General features: G+C 38.4%; 1 protein-coding gene across 1 annotated transcript in view; it reads right to left on the reverse strand.

Annotated features, from left to right (window-relative positions):
• Window positions 1-2,519: 2,519 nt before the first annotated feature.
• Window positions 2,520-18,505, reverse strand: part of TBC1D1 (TBC1 domain family member 1) — a gene marked incomplete at its 3' end in the record, with an annotated part of 106,230 nt that continues 90,244 nt past the window's right edge. The window contains exons 13-15 of the mRNA XM_026088554.1: window positions 8,264-8,449; window positions 5,492-5,653; window positions 2,520-2,678 (exon numbers count right to left, since the gene is read on the reverse strand). Of these exons, the coding sequence (XP_025944339.1) occupies window positions 2,520-2,678; window positions 5,492-5,653; window positions 8,264-8,449 (507 nt within the window). The remainder of the gene's footprint in view (window positions 2,679-5,491; window positions 5,654-8,263; window positions 8,450-18,505) is intronic.

Here is an 18,505-nt window from a genome sequence, read left to right on the forward strand (position 1 = left end):
GGGGTCCTCAGGAAGCCCACAACTTCCAACAAGATCCTCAAGTTCTAGTCAGAGCCCAAACACTGCTGCGCAAACTGCTGCGTCTGTTCGCTGCCTCTGTTAGCTGCGCTCACAGAATGGTTGAGGTTGGAAGGGACCTCTGGAGATCATCTAGTCCARCCAAAGAAGGAGAAAATACTCTCATTGACCATAGAGCTTGGGTCACCATCTAAACTTGACAACTTTTCTCACATTTCAGTACCTGCTGAAGCTTGTCTGCACACTGTGTTATTCAGAAATAGGTGCCCCTGAACAGCTCTAGGTATAGATCATCCCTCATCAGGCAGTTCTTCCCTGTGGAARAAAAGGTGTACAGCCTCTACATTTGCAATGAAAAATACTTGTGTACTGTAGTACAGTTAGAAAAAATGGGAATATGATGGGACAACTATACACAACTTCTTTACAGAAATCATGTAAGTGAAAATCATACAATACATATTAATAACTCAGATTAAACAAAAATGATACAAATTTTTATCATTCTATTAAATGACATTCTGAATTGGTGACAATTCCATTAGTTGCAGTGAATACCTTCCCCTATTAACAGTTTATTCATTACAAATACATCTAATCAAACTTAATGATTATGGACTTCTTAAATCCCCTCTTTCCCCGCTCTTACTCCTTAGACACAAGCCACCAACCTCAGAACACAAGCCTTTTAAAATATAAGTTCTGTCATGCTCTGGAGTAAGGGATTTATTTTTTCATTTATTATGGAAGAGTACGATGAACATTGAGTTAGCAAAGGACTATCCCACATGCAGGGATCCTCTTGGAAAAAGAGACCAGCTTGGGTTTTGGATTTTGAGACCGTAAGCTGAATAATCGTCCTCTAAGAAAGGAGAAAGTAGTATCTTAAGAAACAAAACAAAACAAAAATACCAAGACTGTATATTCCTAAGTATAATCTATGGACTATCTGTAAAAACTTGCAATTCAGCAGTATACCAGTGAGGTGTTATATACCTGCATTGTTAATACGAAGGGAAATTTACTTCAGTACTCCCTTGCCCTCGTGGTCTACCTGTGCCTACCCCAAAAGGCCTCCCACCTAGCCATTGCTRCCTCTTATTGTATGGGTGTTACCTAGAGACAAAAGTCATCAGAAAACTTATCTTCAAGCACAAATACTGTTACATGGTAAAGGTTAGACATGTGAACGTGTGACTCAGCAATCACATATATCCAAACAGTTACTGTCATGTTAGAAATGCTTCAATGCCCACCACAGATTCCACAGAACAACACTTAGGTGAGCAGAAGCCTGAAGCCAGGCTCATGAAAAGTCCAGAGAAAGCAATCAAAGCCTGTGCCTGGCACCCAGCTGAGGAGCACAGTATGTGCAATATGCTGCACAGAGGGAGAACTGGAGCCAGAGGGAAACGGCCTTTCTGAGGGCTCAGAGGAGCTGCTGAGATGGAGATCACCATTACTGATACAGATCTTAACAGCACTGTCTGGGATCAGCAGCAACCAGTAACAATGTTTAACACAGATCCAAATCCTACACAACACTGATTTTTGATCTTATTAAATATCCCTGGGTTTGGCTGTCTTTGCTGTCTAGCAGGGGTAAGAGCCAATGAAAGAATCTTACACAAGGGAACTAAGTGACAAATGAAGAGAAACAGGAAAAGTAAAAGGAATGGTTAACGGTTTTTGAGGTGAGTGAGGACTGCTCTTACCTGGAGCAATCTCCTCTGGTCCCACCCTAAAACAACCATTTCATTCCATCTAGACTTCCTTTCTTGTGTTTCCTTCCGGTATTTGAAACATCCTTACAAGCTCTGAATAATAAACGTGAGGGAAAAGAGAATCTCTACTTGAGAAGGCAAAAGACCTGTCTGATGTCTGCCTAGGAGACACTTCGAAGATAAGAGCCTTGGTTCCGAATCTCTCCACTTTGCTGAATGGTGAGCTAAGTGCCTCTGCAGACCAATTCAAAGCCCTGAAATAAGGCCAGTTACTGCTTAAAATTAGGTAGTGTGAAAACCCTGCTGAGAAATACCTTAAAAGCAACTTTGGGGCCTCTTTTAGAATTGTTTTAATGAAGATAAGAATACCAGTTTACCATAAAAAAAAAAGGCAAAAGGCACAACATCTACATTATTTTCAAATATTTAAAAGAGAGCATCAGGCATTAGAAATGAATGGCACTTATTCAACAACCTGCACTTAAAAATTTACTTGTTTTCTTGACAACTTCTATTCCTCTGGGCTATGGAATTTACTGGCAATATCTGAAATACAGATGCATTACAGTAACACCTAGCAGCCTCTAATTATCATGTGTTGCAAAGGACCTCTGTGCTTGATATGTAAATTCAGCATTTTCCTAATGGTGTCAAAGTAACTGTTCTTACCAATAACCTTAAACTGAGAGGTTTTTTTATGAGTTACTTTCTTTTATTTAATTCTCTTCCACAGATCATCAAGCTCTTGTCTTAATTTCAGAACACTGTTCTACTTACCTAGGTCAATAAGTATTGCATGTTGCTGGGAAGTTAATTGTTTCAGGAGCTCTTTATAAGGGGTGTCCTTTGGTTGTTGTTTGCTTGGAAACTGATGTTTAAGATGGTATTGCTCCGCTAGAAACTTCCAAATCTCTCCACGGTGGTGACGTGGCACGCCTGAGAGAAGAAACAGTCATTAAAATAGTAATTCCCACTCACACTAAGGGTCCAGCTACAACCCAAGCCAACAGGCTTGAGGAAGTGAAAGATCTAGCAGATATGGATCTCTTGTACCACAGAAGCAGATCAAACCACGCTGCTTATACTTTTTCAAACAATGAAAGATGTGAGCATTTTAACAGGAGAGATTTAAGGTAGAAACAGGGTGAGCTGCCTAAGTGTAAGGTTAGCGCTTCACATCTGCTACAGGAGGTTTCAGCAGGGCAGCAAAAAGTGTAATACAGGAGGACAGCAAAAAGAGTAATACTTTTCTCTGAAAAGCTCTATGCTTTTCTCCCATTTTTCCATGTCAAAATACATAATAAAGTACTGCAAAAGAACTAATCAATATTTTCCCCTAATACAGCACAGTGACTGCTGTTGAAGTAAATCTTAGCAAGTTAGGATTCACCGTATCAGAAGCATAAACAAGTACAAGTGAGGTATGATCCAGGGACTACCACAAATGGCAGATAATCAGGCAGTAGTGTATTTCCGTTGTTGCTATTGGCTTGCTGAATGACTGGCACAAGTGTTTTAAAGCTTGAATTTTCTTCTCTGTAAAAAGGGATGAAGCTACTTAATTATTTCACACGTTTGGGGAGCCTTCATTTGTATCTATATGCAAAACTCTGGAAGTAACAAAAAGTTTATTATTACACACATACTTCATTCAGCATCAGACAAGCAATATTAAATCAGCTACACAAGAAACTGATACACTAATTTTTGGCAAAGTGTTCTGTCTAGTCGACAATGTACTGGAATCAGATATCAGAGTTTGAAGCAAAACTTATGGCTTAAAGTGTTTTTGGAGGGGTCGTTTCTTTGGTATTTAACCTATGTTTTGGCATTTAACATATGGATGACTACAATAATAAAAGAAACAAAAATCAACTCAAGCATACAACTTACACGGACAATTTTACTATCTTATATAAGCACAAAAGCATATTAATTTATCTCTAATACTTATTTTTACTAGACTATCATAATCTACAGACAACTGCTTTAAAATCAAATGTTAGCAGAAATGTATGATATCTAAATCCAAACCACAAGTGTATTTAGAGAATGTTTCTACAAATTACTTAGGGCAGTTTAAACTTGATTACTGAAAAGTCTCCAACACGAAACAGTGAGGAAAAATGCTGATTCAGCCACCAAATGACCCAGGTTCTTGTCTTCAGTTACATTTCTAAAATTCCATTAGTTTCAGTGAGGCTGAGTGTGCAATGTAGGGTAGAATTTGCCTAATAGTGCACATTTTGTAGCTACAAATCTACAGACGAACTGAAGCCCTTTTAGGGGAAATGGTCCCATATTAAGTTCATCTGTGTATGCTGCACTGCACATGTAATAAGAGTGTTTAGTTTAATATTTCTTATATAAAAGATATATTATATTTAAACAGCTATTATAACGTATATTATAGGTCAATACAATATATTTATTATCCTAACTTAACCCCAATGCCTACTAAATCCTACCTTTCTTGCTTATTTGCCTTGTTTATTCTTATTTTTATGTTTTTTTGTCTAAACTAGAATTTGCTAAAATCAATTTAAATGCATTTTTCATTTCTGTAGATAGGAAATTTGACACCACTTCACTCTAAGAATTCTGGTTTGCCACAATTGGTCTCTACAGAGAGCTATTCATAACATCAAGAGCTATGAAAGACTCCCCTATCCACTGGCTACTTGTGTTTATTATTAGCAATTCATTAAGCAGGACTTTTGGCACTACTCCAAGTCTTTTAACTTATATTTTGAACTCCAAAGCAGGCCAGCATCACCAGCCTATCAGCAAAAGCAAATTTTTTCTCATGTTCAAATACTGACTGGACAGAGCCCTCTATCTACATAAAACAAGAAAGCTCATTACCACAAGTTTTTCCTTACTCTGCAGAGATTTGTGCTTGGGTCATCTGGTATCRTTAAGAAATCTAGACCCACCTCATCATCATAAATCATCAACTTAGTGTAACTTACTTGGATGATAAAGTAATGGCAGGCTCAATATTTAAAATATTAAATATCTGCTAGTTGTGAATTCTTGCTACCTCCCTCACATTGGAAGGCTTTATATAAAACTATAAAATCTCCTTGGAATGGCCATCTTTGCTATCTGCTACATACAGCACCAAGCATGAGGACTTTGGATCCAACCATGGCACAAGTAACTTTGAGCAATGACCCAATGTCTTAGAACATTTAAAAAACACCCTTAGGTTACGTTACTTTTGATGTAGTGGAGAGAGGGGCTGGTCACAGCCCAAGAGTTGTGAGGAAGACTGTCAGGGGTATTTGTAAGTAACGTGCTTTGCTGTATTCAGAAAAAGGTGGTTTTACGAAGATATCAATGTATACTGTTTGTATATACATGTACTAAACAGGCTAGAACAGAGAATATCCAGATAACAGTGTAGACAGTTTCTTCAGTTCTCTATGCAGTTCTTTCTTTTTAAATAAATTTTAATTTATAAAAATCAAGTTGCAACAATTGAAATGCTTCAACTCTTCACTCTTCTCCTGTAAGAAGTTTCATTCAAAAATGAATGGCAAGTACATTAACTTCTTCTGAAAGGGAATGTTACTTGAATATGCATAACCATGAAGATAACAAATGTTTTTACTTGCTTAGTTAGCAAGCTGAGGAACACCTCCAGTAAGAAGCTGGTTATAAGAAGTGGTTAAGAAATCACCCTCTTCCTTTTCTAATATAATTTACATGTATTTCAACATCTCAGAATAACAAGCTATGCTTACCTTGCCCAACAGCAGAATGTATTTTTTCCACATCAAATTTAATCTTTGACCTTCCAGGTGTACTCAACATTTTTTCCCAAATCAAAGTTACATCTTTTAAGCATGGTGTGATTTCTTCATAGTCAAGTTTCAGACGTCTGTTCTGCAAATTGTTTTCTGAAGCTAGGAAATGGTATCATGAATGCACCAGTTAATATTGTTTAATATTTATAAAATGGATTCATTTCACTTAGGACTTCATCATGCAAAAAGTCACCCTGCAAGATGCCTAAAACCAAAGCCTACAATTCTGAAACTTTAAATGTTTAAATTGTGTGTTTTTTCTAAAGATATTCCACGTAATAATAATTGTGTATGGCCTGTTTAAGTGCAGTACCTTACAGTTAGATAACTTTTAAATCTGAAGATTTAAAAAAGCAAGATTTTCTTAACAGGATTTTTCACTTTACCAACTCTTAGAAAAATTAGTGCACAGAAGCCCTGCACCAAACAAAAATACAAAAATAATGCAGTTACCTATTTATTATGCATACAGTAATAATTTTAGTAATGCCAAAGTAAAAAAATTACTTTAAAGGTGATCATTCATTTGTCTGTTTTTATAGTCAAAGGAAAAGTTCAAAGGGGAAAAAGGAAAGTTCAAAAGAGACTGCAGAAATTTTAGGAGCTCTGATCACAAATATGAAATGTAAAATGGTATTTGATTGCATCTTCCTCATTTTAAACTCTCCAACTGAAAAAAAAATACTATTGGGAATTAGAACTGTTACTGAAACTTGACTACATGAATTCAGGCATCAGAATAAAAAGTAACCTAATTGTATTGCTAAGTAAGTAGCCCACAGGCTGGACTAAGCACTCTGGGAAGCCATATCCAATGTCCAAGAGAGAGGTTCCCTCCTTCTGGCCAAGAGGCTCAGCCCAAGCTTAAAAAAGGATTTCGCATTTGGTATACCGACTTTTCCACACTCCTGGGCCCTATCTCTACACAGCTATTCTTCCTCGAAGACAGTCCTTCCTGGAAGGCAACCCTTTCTGCAGTTTACACAAAGGCAGAGAAGAATTGCCATTTTCACACCAGGTACCCACCCCTTAAGGGATGCAGGTGGCCCCTCTCTTCCTGAGCATCTAACATCAGCCAGATAAACACTTCTGTCCTTTTCCTCATTCATATCTTTAGGCAGCAACTTGCAAAGGCAATCACTTGTAATTCTGTAGAATAAAATGTGTATTCTTGGTCAGGTGCATTTTGACTTGTCAAAACTGCCACCAYGACATTCGCTGTGGCTATGCATTTGGCCACAGAAAACTTTTGGTTAAGAACTACTGTGACTTCACATTTCTCAAGCTCCTTCTCATCGCATGTCAGAATAAAGAGGCTGAAGAAAAAGGTGAAGGTGATGCACAAGGATGTGGGCTTGAACTTAATATTTGAAATCAAAACCAGGAGGAACAGAATAGGATGATCAGCCCAAATGCATAAAGAAGTCAGTTAAAAATAGTTAATCATCTTCCTCATCTGAATCATATATTATAAAAGGATTCAATGCTCCAGAAGAAGTAGAGAAAGGGAGACATGTCTGTGTATATGACTGGAACACCCAAACTGAAGTTGGAAGAAAAAACAAAGAATGTCAAAGATAACTGAATTCAGGCTTCTTGCAGAGACTATGGTGATTACTCAAGGTTTCAATCCCAAAGGAAATCACTATCCCAAGAAAAAACCCATTATAACAAAATTATCATTAACTGTTGGATGTAGAATGAATTACTTTGGAGAAAAGCAGGATCCCCAATACTAGTAAAAGAGAAGATTTTTTTTTCTACTAAAAGGACTGCCCATATAGCTTTATATCAGTCAAAACCATGTACATTTTGCAATATATGGTAACTTTTTTTGAAAATGAAAGTGATGCAAATACAGAGCAAATAAGATGTTGACAAAAAGGAGAGGAGAGGAAGAAACGTAGGTCCTTTTCAGAGAAATACCAGTTAGAAACATAAAACTGGATTTGTTAACATTTGTAGAGAAAATTTAGAAATGCTAAWGACAAGTGTAAGGTTTAAAAATAAAGCCGAAGTAAAGAGAAATATTTTTCTAGAAGAAAGCATTCAGATTTTCTGCTCTACCATTCTACCACCTTCTATTCTTTTCTGATCTGCCTACATAGAAAAAAAGTTAGTACTATGTTAAAAGAATGTAGTGACTGCATTATTGTCCCCTTATCTAAGTCATTATTTCTCTCTACAAACCCTGCTCGCACAGTGTGTATACTACAGCAGGCAACCATAGGCTGAAGTCCACAACCAGCTTCTTAAGAACTTCAGTGCAACCTCAGCACTGGCTAAACAGACCATTGCAGTGATCAATACTTAAGCACTGACTTGTGGATGACAATGCAAAAAAAGAATTCCATTCAAAATGATAATGCTGAGTTCCTTATCAGCACTTCCAAGCACCAGACTTAAAAAAAACAAAAACAACAACAACAACAAAACAGCCACAGAAAAACGAAAAGAGTAACAATTAAGATCAAGCAAACAAACCACAAGGTGAAGTGCTAATCAAAAAAAAAACAAAAAACAAACACCAACAAAAAATCCCTGTAAATCATTACCTACAATAAGGAGACCTGACATAGATGCTACTGAACTTACTTATCTGTATGTTTCTAAAAGAGCAACACYTGGTCTTATCCACTGCAAAGGCCACAGAGCAAACCAAAAACTGAACTTGTATTGCAGTAGTGTGTAATCAAGAATTTTACTAACCTTGCAACTTCTGATTTTCCTTCTCCATTCTGAGAAGCAGTATCTGCTGAATAATGGCTTTCTTCCACAGCTCACGAAGCTCACGAGATGTTCGTTTCCTTTCTTCTTTCACTGGCCCAAAAGGGCCGTCTTCACACACTGGTTCTAATGGAGATCTGGGTGGAAGCTCTCCCAACTCAGAGTAATCTTTAAAAGACAGAAGCTGTTGTCAACCATTTAAATTTCATGACTAGTTAAATGAAGGGACATACCTTCTAAGATCAATTGACAGTTGCATATATTAAAAACTAAAACAAAGTATCCACCCAAATTTCCCTAGTGCAAACACCTGAGTGGTCTCTAGGCTTTCAAATTTAACGTGCATTTCAAACTTAACGTCCATCTATAGGCAATGAGAACAGTGTTAAGTCACATTTGAGCGTACATTTGTTTACTGAGAATATTTGTAGTTTTTATAGCACAYACACACACATTACTCAAATATTTATGCTTCCATGCAAAATTTGAATATTCAAACCAAAACGAAGGCTACTATTGCTCTTCAAGATCTCTTCCAAAAGATTACATGTTTCATACATTCAGAACAGGACTAAGTTATCCAGTGTTTTTATTTTGAAATTCAGGCCTAGTCATTTTATGCTTAACTGGACAAGCACTTGTCTTGTGAACATACCTAACCTTGTATACTCTTGTATACACAGAGTCTCTTAGCATTGTGTCATTTAAAAATCCTGCTGGTACATCTTCTCTTTGGCCAAGTCAACTTAGATTCTGATACTGAAACTCTGACATTCTTCTGTGTCCTCGGATTACAGGTTATTTAAAAAATCTAAAACCTATAACATTCCTTTATGTGTGCATATGTATGTGTGTGTATATATGTAAATATATATATTATATTATATTATATGTGTGTGTGTGTTTACATATGTGTGTATATGTTACATATACATGTATACACACATACATATATGTATACATGTTTATATATATACACACAAGTGTGTATATGTTTACATATACATACACATGTGTGTGTGTGCTTACATATATATACACACATACACACATTTTAATTGTACATATACATATACACAGGGGTCATCCTGCAGTGAGCTCTGTCTGGATTAGAACCTATGCTGATTTTGCCTAAAATCAAATCTATATTCAGTAATTTTGCACATGAGATTAAAACTTACGGCTAGCACATCTCTTGAAAATTCCGGTCTATTAAGTAATAAACAGTGAGCTAGTGTCCATTTCCTTATATTTGTTCAAATAAGATATGTGAATGTACCCAGCCCATGGAGAGGCCTGTATCAGTGCTAGACACTACCACTATACAACACACTTTCCTCCCCACCCTTTGAAAACAGGTGTAGTGCATTCTCATCCTTCCTGCCGTACCCCCAATTAACCGACAAACCACCAGTAAACGAGGCTGAAATACATTCACTTCTCAAAGGATAGATGCAGCAGGAACAAACTGGGGCCAGAATGTCTCATACTTTCCTGCCTGGATGTCTCAGGAACGGTCAGAGGGAGCTGCAGGAGAGCAGCTCCCTTTCGTGTGCCAAGCCCCGGGAAGGTGTTGGCAACTGCGGTAATAGACCTTTGGAGTGTACAGAGAATTAAGACCTTGTGACTTGCTGGGGTAAAAGCAAAAAAGGCTTTATGGAAAGAGTATGCTTACAGATGATCTCCTGGAAACAGTGAAGGTCAAATGAGATGGGTCCAGGTCTAATCCTAATTCTCATTCTCAAATCTAGCTGACCAATGCTCAGTTTAGAGGTCAGTGAGAAAGGGAGAGGCCAAGGTGACTGCACGTTGCTCCACAGCCTGGTACTCGGGGTACCTGTAGGCTGCTCTGCAACGGGCCCACAGGAGATGGTCTACCAGACATGGAGYGCTCCAGTGCTTCCCATCCCTCACGCATGCTCATTTTTCAGGAAGTAGCAAACCAAGCAAGGTTTCCCAAATATCAGATTCAAGCAGATTTACAAACCTTTTCTGAACAAGAGTCTAAAGTATGGCCCAAAGCCCAAACCATTTTTTTCCCTATAATCTGGTAAAAACACTCTACAATACATCAAGGTCACAGCATGCTAGTTACAGTTTCAGAAGGAGAAAAGTAAAAAGGAATGGGCAAATTTGAGAAATTACAGAAATATGACTACAGCTGAAATGTGGCATGATTCAGATAGCATATCAAATCAAATACAACACCCACACRGTTAAAAAAAACAAAAAACCTAAACTGCATTTGACAAAGGAAACACACACCCTCAGCTGCACAAACACAACACCAACTAAGGACATGCAATGGGATGATTACCAGTTCTTAAAGTAAATATTCAGAAAGGGGGACAAACACCTAAGACATGTTTGCTCTCACTTTTAGTTTTTAATTATGTCATAACAAGCTATGCTTTTTTCTTTTTTCAGGCTTCTGCTGGTCTAACACAAAATGTGCTTCTTGTCAAGCATGCAAAGTAATATAAAAGACTGAAAACATTACAAAAGAAAGTGAACATCAAATAAATCTCATGCAAACTGAAATTTTTTTTTTCTTTTTAGGAACAGTAAGTTATGYTTTGTTTTCCTTATTCCTGTGGTATCACTTAATTTAACTATGCACCAATAGTACCATTTTTACCTATCAATTAATGTATGGTTATTTTATACAGCTATTCTGAAGGCACAATAATCTCTGATGCAACCTGTTTCTAGAAGAAAAAATTACTCATTTCTCCACATGTAAAATGAATGATCAAACCCACCCATCTCTTCCTACCAAATTCCAAAGGAAAAGCCATCTCAACAGTATTCCTCCTTGAGCCAAACAGAACAGAGCTGTGAAGGGCCTCCCCAGGGGACAAGCTGCCCAGTTGTACATGCAAGACAATGCTTTAAAAAGCAGTACACCAAAACCCATTCCCCAGACTGCCCAGCCAAGGACAAGTACACCTGTGCAGGCTATTTCCATTGGCTCCTAGAGAAGAGACGCTCCTGAAAAAATGATTCTGTGGAGTAGCCCAGTGGTCCATTGCATTTATCACTGGCTAACACTGTAATAAAGATTATGAATGAAACATACACATAAAAATTATCTCTTGCCTCTCTACAAGCTAACAAAATTGGAAGGTTTGCACCCCTTGAAATTCTGCTCAGAAAGCTACTATATATTGACCGACTGGGTTCCTGCACAGCTAGTCTTTCCTTGTTTGTTCAAAGGCACTCGCACAAGTGAACTCAGTCAACTAAATCCGAATGGAAATGTTCACAGCTGTTCGCTTTTGCTTGTCTAAGTTCTGCCACTGTCAGTCTTTTCCTCTCAAAGCATCAAATAGGGTAGGTCCAAATACCACCTGTTTCCTCACACAATATTTATCTGCATGTTACCACAGTTAAACTCAAGGGCTAAAAAACTGTAAAAAAATAAAGACAACCTCTTGAACTAGCAGGCACTATTTAAATCTTCACAAACTCGCACTCTGGATGTAATTAGTCACCAGGTATCTACAGCATTTCAGAGAATAACGAACTTCACGTAATGGCAAATGCGGCAAACGGCAAGTATTTGACACTTTAACGGCAATCATCATTTGTCACAAAGTGAAGTAGGAAACACTGACAGAGATGGATTCAGAAATACTGCTAGTTATTAAAAATGTCAATACAATGAAGAAATTGTATTAGATCCTTAAAAAAAAAAGCGGCATTCTTTTTAACTTTTTTTCTTTACAGGTGAATGGAAAGGCTTCCCTGAGCAAAGACTTGTAACCACAAAAGAGCTTCAGGTAGATGTCATCAGGTAGAGAAGGAACACACATTTGATTAATTCTCAACTTGATTTGGATTGAGAATTAAAGGAGAAATTATTTTAATTTGATTGCCCCCCCCAGCACGCACGCACGCACACACACACACTACACTGTCAGCAATGTTCTGTACATTGTTTTATGCTAGCAGAGTTTGATTAATTTGCTCTAAGAGATTTGGAACTTAAAAAAAGCCACCCTCTTCCAGGAAAGTTATTTTCCCTACGGCTGCATTACACACACAAATCAACACTGCCTTATGAAAAAGGAATTCATGAAAACTGTCACCAGATGTTAATGAATGGCTACAAAAGCAGACCAGTTAGGAACATCTTTATCCACTGTACGTTATCCATGGTCTATTTGCTTCTTCTTACATTCTTATAGCACCCAATGTAAGATGCATGTACATCTTGGGGAAAACAAACCTCCTCTTCTCACCCTACTCACCCTATCAGTGGTTTCTCGATCTCTTCTAGAGTCAGATACATATTGGGGTTTTGTGTGTACACGTGTGCGCACAGGTACACACTTTGGTTAGAAAATATCAGACCACCTATAAAGACAACTTATGGCTACCCACTTTCAAAAACAGGCTGTCAAAACACATGCAAGGAAATGCATTAAACACAGACACATTGCTTTCCTAAAGTAAGAATGAACCTATCTAAGAACTATAAATCTTTCTGTTTTTAACTTACACATTGTACTTCCTCATTTCATATTTTGTGGACTGGTCTCCAGGGACCAACATCATCTAATTCACTGGAAGGGGTAATTCAGGTTTAGTCCTCCAATGATCAAACTTGCTGAAGCAACACTTGTATCACTGCAGAGTATTGATTACTCAAGAGCAGGGTCCTGCTTCCACTTGGGATGAAAATTGCTTTTCTGTTACTGGCTAACCTGATAAGATCAGCTTTCACTAAAAGAAATTTAACTCACAATGGTTAAGGGTATGAAAGAAAAAAAAAAGATGACAGAAAGGTTACAAAGTTTGGTAGGCTGAATGATTATGATTATCAACCCTACCTCTAATTCCTCCGTGGAAGAGTCCTAGACTTGGTTTTACCTTCCAAATGGCAGCTCCTTTTCTATCTTTTCTTTCTTTCCTCTTATCATTTGTGGACATTTGAAAGAAAGTCTAAAGTCTACTCTGATAAAGYGTAACCTGCCTTCCCTCCCATCACCATGCTGGCATGCGGCAGGATGCATAGAAACCAAAACGAACCTGTTCAACTGCCCAGATGGCTTGTTTAAAGTTTGCACAGTTGCGTCAGCTGTTTGGCTGGTGAAGGAGGGGGGGAGCAAAATGTGCAGGTAATCCCTCAAAGCAAAGTCAAAACCCAAAAATTTGGTAAGACAGCACTAATCCGTGTCCACGAATACTTAACAGAGTGAATGATGGACATGCAGTTTGGCTTCCACATGCAGAACTGACAGGAGTATAAAAATTACAAACAAGAAACTAAGTATTTCATTATTATGCATAAATGATTGGGAGGATAGCAGAGAAAGCAAAGATAAACAGTAGAGCAATTCAGCTGAACACAACTGGGAATGCACGTTTCACTGAATCAAACTGCCATGTGTTAAAATTAAGTACCATGCAGCTTTCAAAACTTTTATGAGACTAATAAGTGCACTTAAGCAGGATTTAAATACTTCAGTGCACATTGCAAGACTTTGCTTCCCTGTTTATCTGCCAATCTTGTCAGCTTTTGTTGACTCCCATTCCATATTTGACCTGTAATCTTTCAAACATATTGAGCAGGAAAAGTCCCTTCACTGCAGTTTCCAAAGAAAACTCTATTTGCAGGCATACTTTTTCAGATTCAGGATTAGGTAAGTTGACTTGATAACTATTATTATATCTTGTCAACATACAAGTTATTTTGCATTTTAAGTCCATACTTGGACGATCCATAAAAATTCTTTTTCTGCACAATGCACCTCTAGGAGTCTGTGGGTCCAAACTAAGTATTCCTGAAGAAGGATGGTGTACTTCACTGGGGAAGTAAAAAGCACTACCCTGGGCTTGTAAGAGCCCTGCAAGGTGATGAGCAATTGATGGAACTGCTCGTAAAGTAGATGGAAGTGCTGCACAAATGTACTCATGCATCTGTAAGTACCTTGGAAGCGCTGCTCTGAGGCTCCCACTGCCTACTGCCCACGGAAGGACAGGCTGAGAGCAGGCCAGGAGTAACAGGTGGAATTTGTGCAGCAGACCCATTTATCTGTACCCAACTTCAGGCGGCAGAGTTTCAGTTCTAAGACGTGAGTGTCCCTACACTCCAAAAGGATCAGCAAATGAATTACACAAAACTATCACATGCAAAGATGACACACAAAACAAGGTACAAAATATTACAAAGTGTCACAGTATATTGTTGCCAGGACCACACTAAGGAAAGTTTGTAAATGAGAAGCTGGTGGATGATTGCAATATTCATTAAAATAGGCAATATTTGACTATTTGGGTAAACAACTGCAGTGGTATAACTAGGACATTTCATTTACTCCAGAAAAAGCTACAATGAACACAGACCATTTGCTAGGACCTGTTGGAGGACCTTCCAGAATCCCAATGGTGAGTTGTTAAACTGTTGCCTTAAACCTTATTATTTAAGAAGCTTCATTAGTAACTGACTACAGTAATTTCAATTTATTAGTAGTTTCCTATTCAAACAATCTCGGTATTAAATGAGGCTTTCCAAAAACAAGAAAAAAGAAAGTCATTAAGAGAAACCACACATACAGAAAGTCAAAACCAACCGAAGTTACAAACCCGCCTAAAAGTCTAAATTAAAAAAAATTCAGAGGCACTTAGTCCAACTAATCTCAAATACCAAAACCAAGATTACAAGATTTATCTTTGACTAGAAGCTGCAACACTGCAGACAGAAAAGAAGTGGTTGTTTTACTTTTTATAGGAAGTTAAAGAGGAAGAGGTTCAAATGTAACGTTAGACTATTAACGTGTTACTAACACCACTATCGAGTTATTTACACATGAATCTGTAAATACGGTGTTTTGCCTAAAAGCCTGCTGTTTTCCAGTTTTATTGTCTCTTCAGGGTTAATAAGCCAGGCAAGATAACTTAATGAGAATGTGGATAGAAGAATTCCCATTAAGCTTTTCTGCACTAGACTGTTTTTCTTTGTTGCATTTTAAACATAAAAAATTTCAGCTTAGCAAACAAAGAAGAGAATCTTTACAACCACTTAAGATTAAAATGCCCAAAGGTAAGGACTCTCACAGAATCACAGAATGGTTGAGGTTGGAAGGGACCTCTGGAGATCATCTAGTCCAACACCCCTGCTCAAGCAGGGTCACCTAGAGCACGTTGCACAGGATYGCGTCCAGGCRGCTTTTGAATATCTCCAGAGAAGGAGACTCCACAACCTCTCTGGGCAACCTGTTCCAGTGCTCTGTCACCCTCACAGTGAAAAAGTTTTTCCTCATGTTCAGATGGAAGTGTCTGTGTTTCAGTTTGTGCCCATTGCCTCGCGTCCTGTCACTGGGCACCACTGAAAAGAGTCTGGTCCCATCCTCTCGACACCCTCCCTTCAGATACTTGTACACATTAATAAGATTCCCCCTCAGTCTTCTCTTCTCTAGGCTAAACAGGCCCAGCTCTCTCAGCCTTTCCTCATAAGAGAGATGCTCCAGCCCCCTAATCATCTTTGTAGCCCTTCGCTGGACTTGCTCCAGTAGTGCCACATCCCTCTTGTACTGGGGAGCCCAGAACTGGAYDCAGTACTCCAGATGTGGCCTCACCAGGGYTGAGTAGAGGGGGAGAATCACCTCCCTYGACCTGCTGGCAACACTCTTCCTGATGCACCCCAGGACACCATTGGCCTTCTTGGCCACAAGGACACATTGCTGCCTCATGCTTAACCTGGTGTCCACCAGCACTCCCAGGTCCTTCTCCGCAGAGCTGCTTTCCAGCAGGTCAACCCCCAGCCTGTACTGGTGCATGGGGTTATTCCTCCCCAGGTGCAGGACCCTGCACTTGCCTTTGTTGAACTTCATGAGGTTCCTCTCCGCCCACCTCTCCAGCCTGTCCAGGTYTCTCTGAATGGCAGCACAGCCCTCTGGTGTATCAGCCACTCCTCCCAGTTTTGTTCTATCCAGACCTTGTATTGAGGTAGTGCAATATCTTCTTTCATACATGGCACAAAATGAATAAGGAACTGCAAACTTCTATAACCAAGGATATAGACACTATTCATATTGCTTCATGCAGATGTCTGGAATATTTGACTCAATCATCAAACACAGTAAAATGACTGGAAGCCTTTTGTTACCAGAAAACTTTGTATATGGAATCACAAGAAGCAACAAGTTCTTCTAGTTTCATATATGACTTAAGGGAATGGCTCAATAAGGAATTCTTGAAAATTCATGTATTTCAGCACAGTTGGTTAAAATCAACACTAAAAGATGTTTAATATCTGATTTTTTTTTCAAGGATCTTCTTCAAAAGTAATCACTGCTTCTAAATTCACCCCATTTACTAGTATTATCAAACTTTCAGAAATTATGTCCTGATATTTCAATGGGCACAGAAGCTGTCACACATCATGCATGGTACTGTTTACATCTCAGCTCCTATGCAGCAAATCAAGATTATGAACATATGTATGTTCTGAAAGGGACGGAACTAACTGATCAATTCTAATAAACTGGGTAGATATCTTAGCATTTATAAAACTACTTATTAGTTAATAATCATTTTCTTGCCAAAAAAGAACCATTACAATAGTGCTGGAGGAAACATTACAAATAGTTTATATTATGTGAACATTCTAAGTAGAGAGCTAATGCAACAGTCTTACAGTATTTGCAATATCATTACAAAGTGATTTTTAAAATGTTTTGCATATATAATGTAAGAGACATAACCCTCACCACAAAGCAAATAAACATAGTTGTTAACCACAACTGGTTTTAAGAAAACCATTTCTCCAAATCTCAAGAATTGTACAGAACCTTCTCTTCACCAGTTATGACTTAACAGTCTGCTACCTCTGTCTGCCACAGACTGAAACCCAATTCGTTTTAATACTTGAATAAAGTTTTTTCCCTTTATAGAGAAACTTTCTTGTACTTTTTGAAAGAAAATTTTTCTGCAAGGCAAATTTTCAAATACTATGTAATTGTTCTGGCTAAAGTTCCTTTTTCCACCAGATTTTTTGTTCTTGAGTACTGCTCTGCAATACCAAATATCTCATTCCCGCAAAGTACAATTTCTATTCAACATATAAACACACCCCAGCACCCCCCTCAAAACAGATCACTCAGGTTCCAACCTGAAACAGACGCAGCTGTCAAAAATCATGTTAGCTACTGCTAACACCTCCCACAGCAAAAAAGCCCACTGCAAACAAAATTACTTTCCCACCATTTATTTCAGAAAACTATACTCACACACCCTTAAATCTAACATTCGACTTTACTCTGCCAGGAGTTTCTGACAATCTGCAAAACAGTTTTCCCACTATGAGCAATTCTAATAGTCATTGTGTGAAAATTGTAGTGAAAAAACACCGTGCAGAGATCTGTAAATGCAGAATGAAAGTATGTAAGTATACCGCTGCAGTGCAATGCAGGGTGAAGTTTTGTGATCACACCATGCTGATCCTGAAAAGGGTGACAGCACCCACCCTTAGCTTCCAGACACGGGCTCCTGCCTTCCTCCTCGCGCCTGCTCTCGTGCTCCCATAATACTGCTGGGGGATGAGAAAACTGATCCAACTGAAAACTAATCACCTTTATTGAGTGAGCCCAAATGTCGGCTGGTTTAAAATGATCACCAAGTTGTTCTCTTCATCTTTTCACCAGAAAAGAGAGAGAACTAGAAAGTCCTAATCCACCTGCACAGATGCACTGTGACTGGTGYTATAGACAGCCTCCATATAACTACGAAGATTGGGTTGCAAGCAGGGCCAGGAGACATTATGATACAAATCAAAGAACTGAAGAAACACTTTTACTATTTAGAAGCTTTAAGAGACTGTGTGCAAGATTCAGGGTGAATTTTGTGTATTCAGATATAGAAAACAGACCCCCCGAAAAAGTTTAGAAACAGAGATTAATGAAAAACCTGATTATTCAGCTTTCAAAAGAAATATTATACTGTAACAGATCAAAATACAGTGGATTCTTTTGGTAACAATGTCAGTAAAGTGTACTCTTTCCATCCCTCTACCTTGAGGGATACAACAGTTACTCCTCCTCCCCCCCCCCCCCCCCCCCCCAAAAAAAAGAAAAATACTGAACAGGACACAACTGAGCCCTGTCTCAGCCCGGCACTGCAAGAAACGCTGCCCTCTGGTGCTTCACACCACCTACGGCAGCAAAACTGCTCCTATCCCATGTGATGTGGTCTCTTCATTCAACAGATTTCCATAAACAA

Source organism: Apteryx rowi, unplaced genomic scaffold (genome assembly GCF_003343035.1).
Source record: "Apteryx rowi isolate R43461 unplaced genomic scaffold, aptRow1 scaffold_773, whole genome shotgun sequence".
Taxonomy (NCBI): domain Eukaryota; kingdom Metazoa; phylum Chordata; class Aves; order Apterygiformes; family Apterygidae; genus Apteryx; species Apteryx rowi.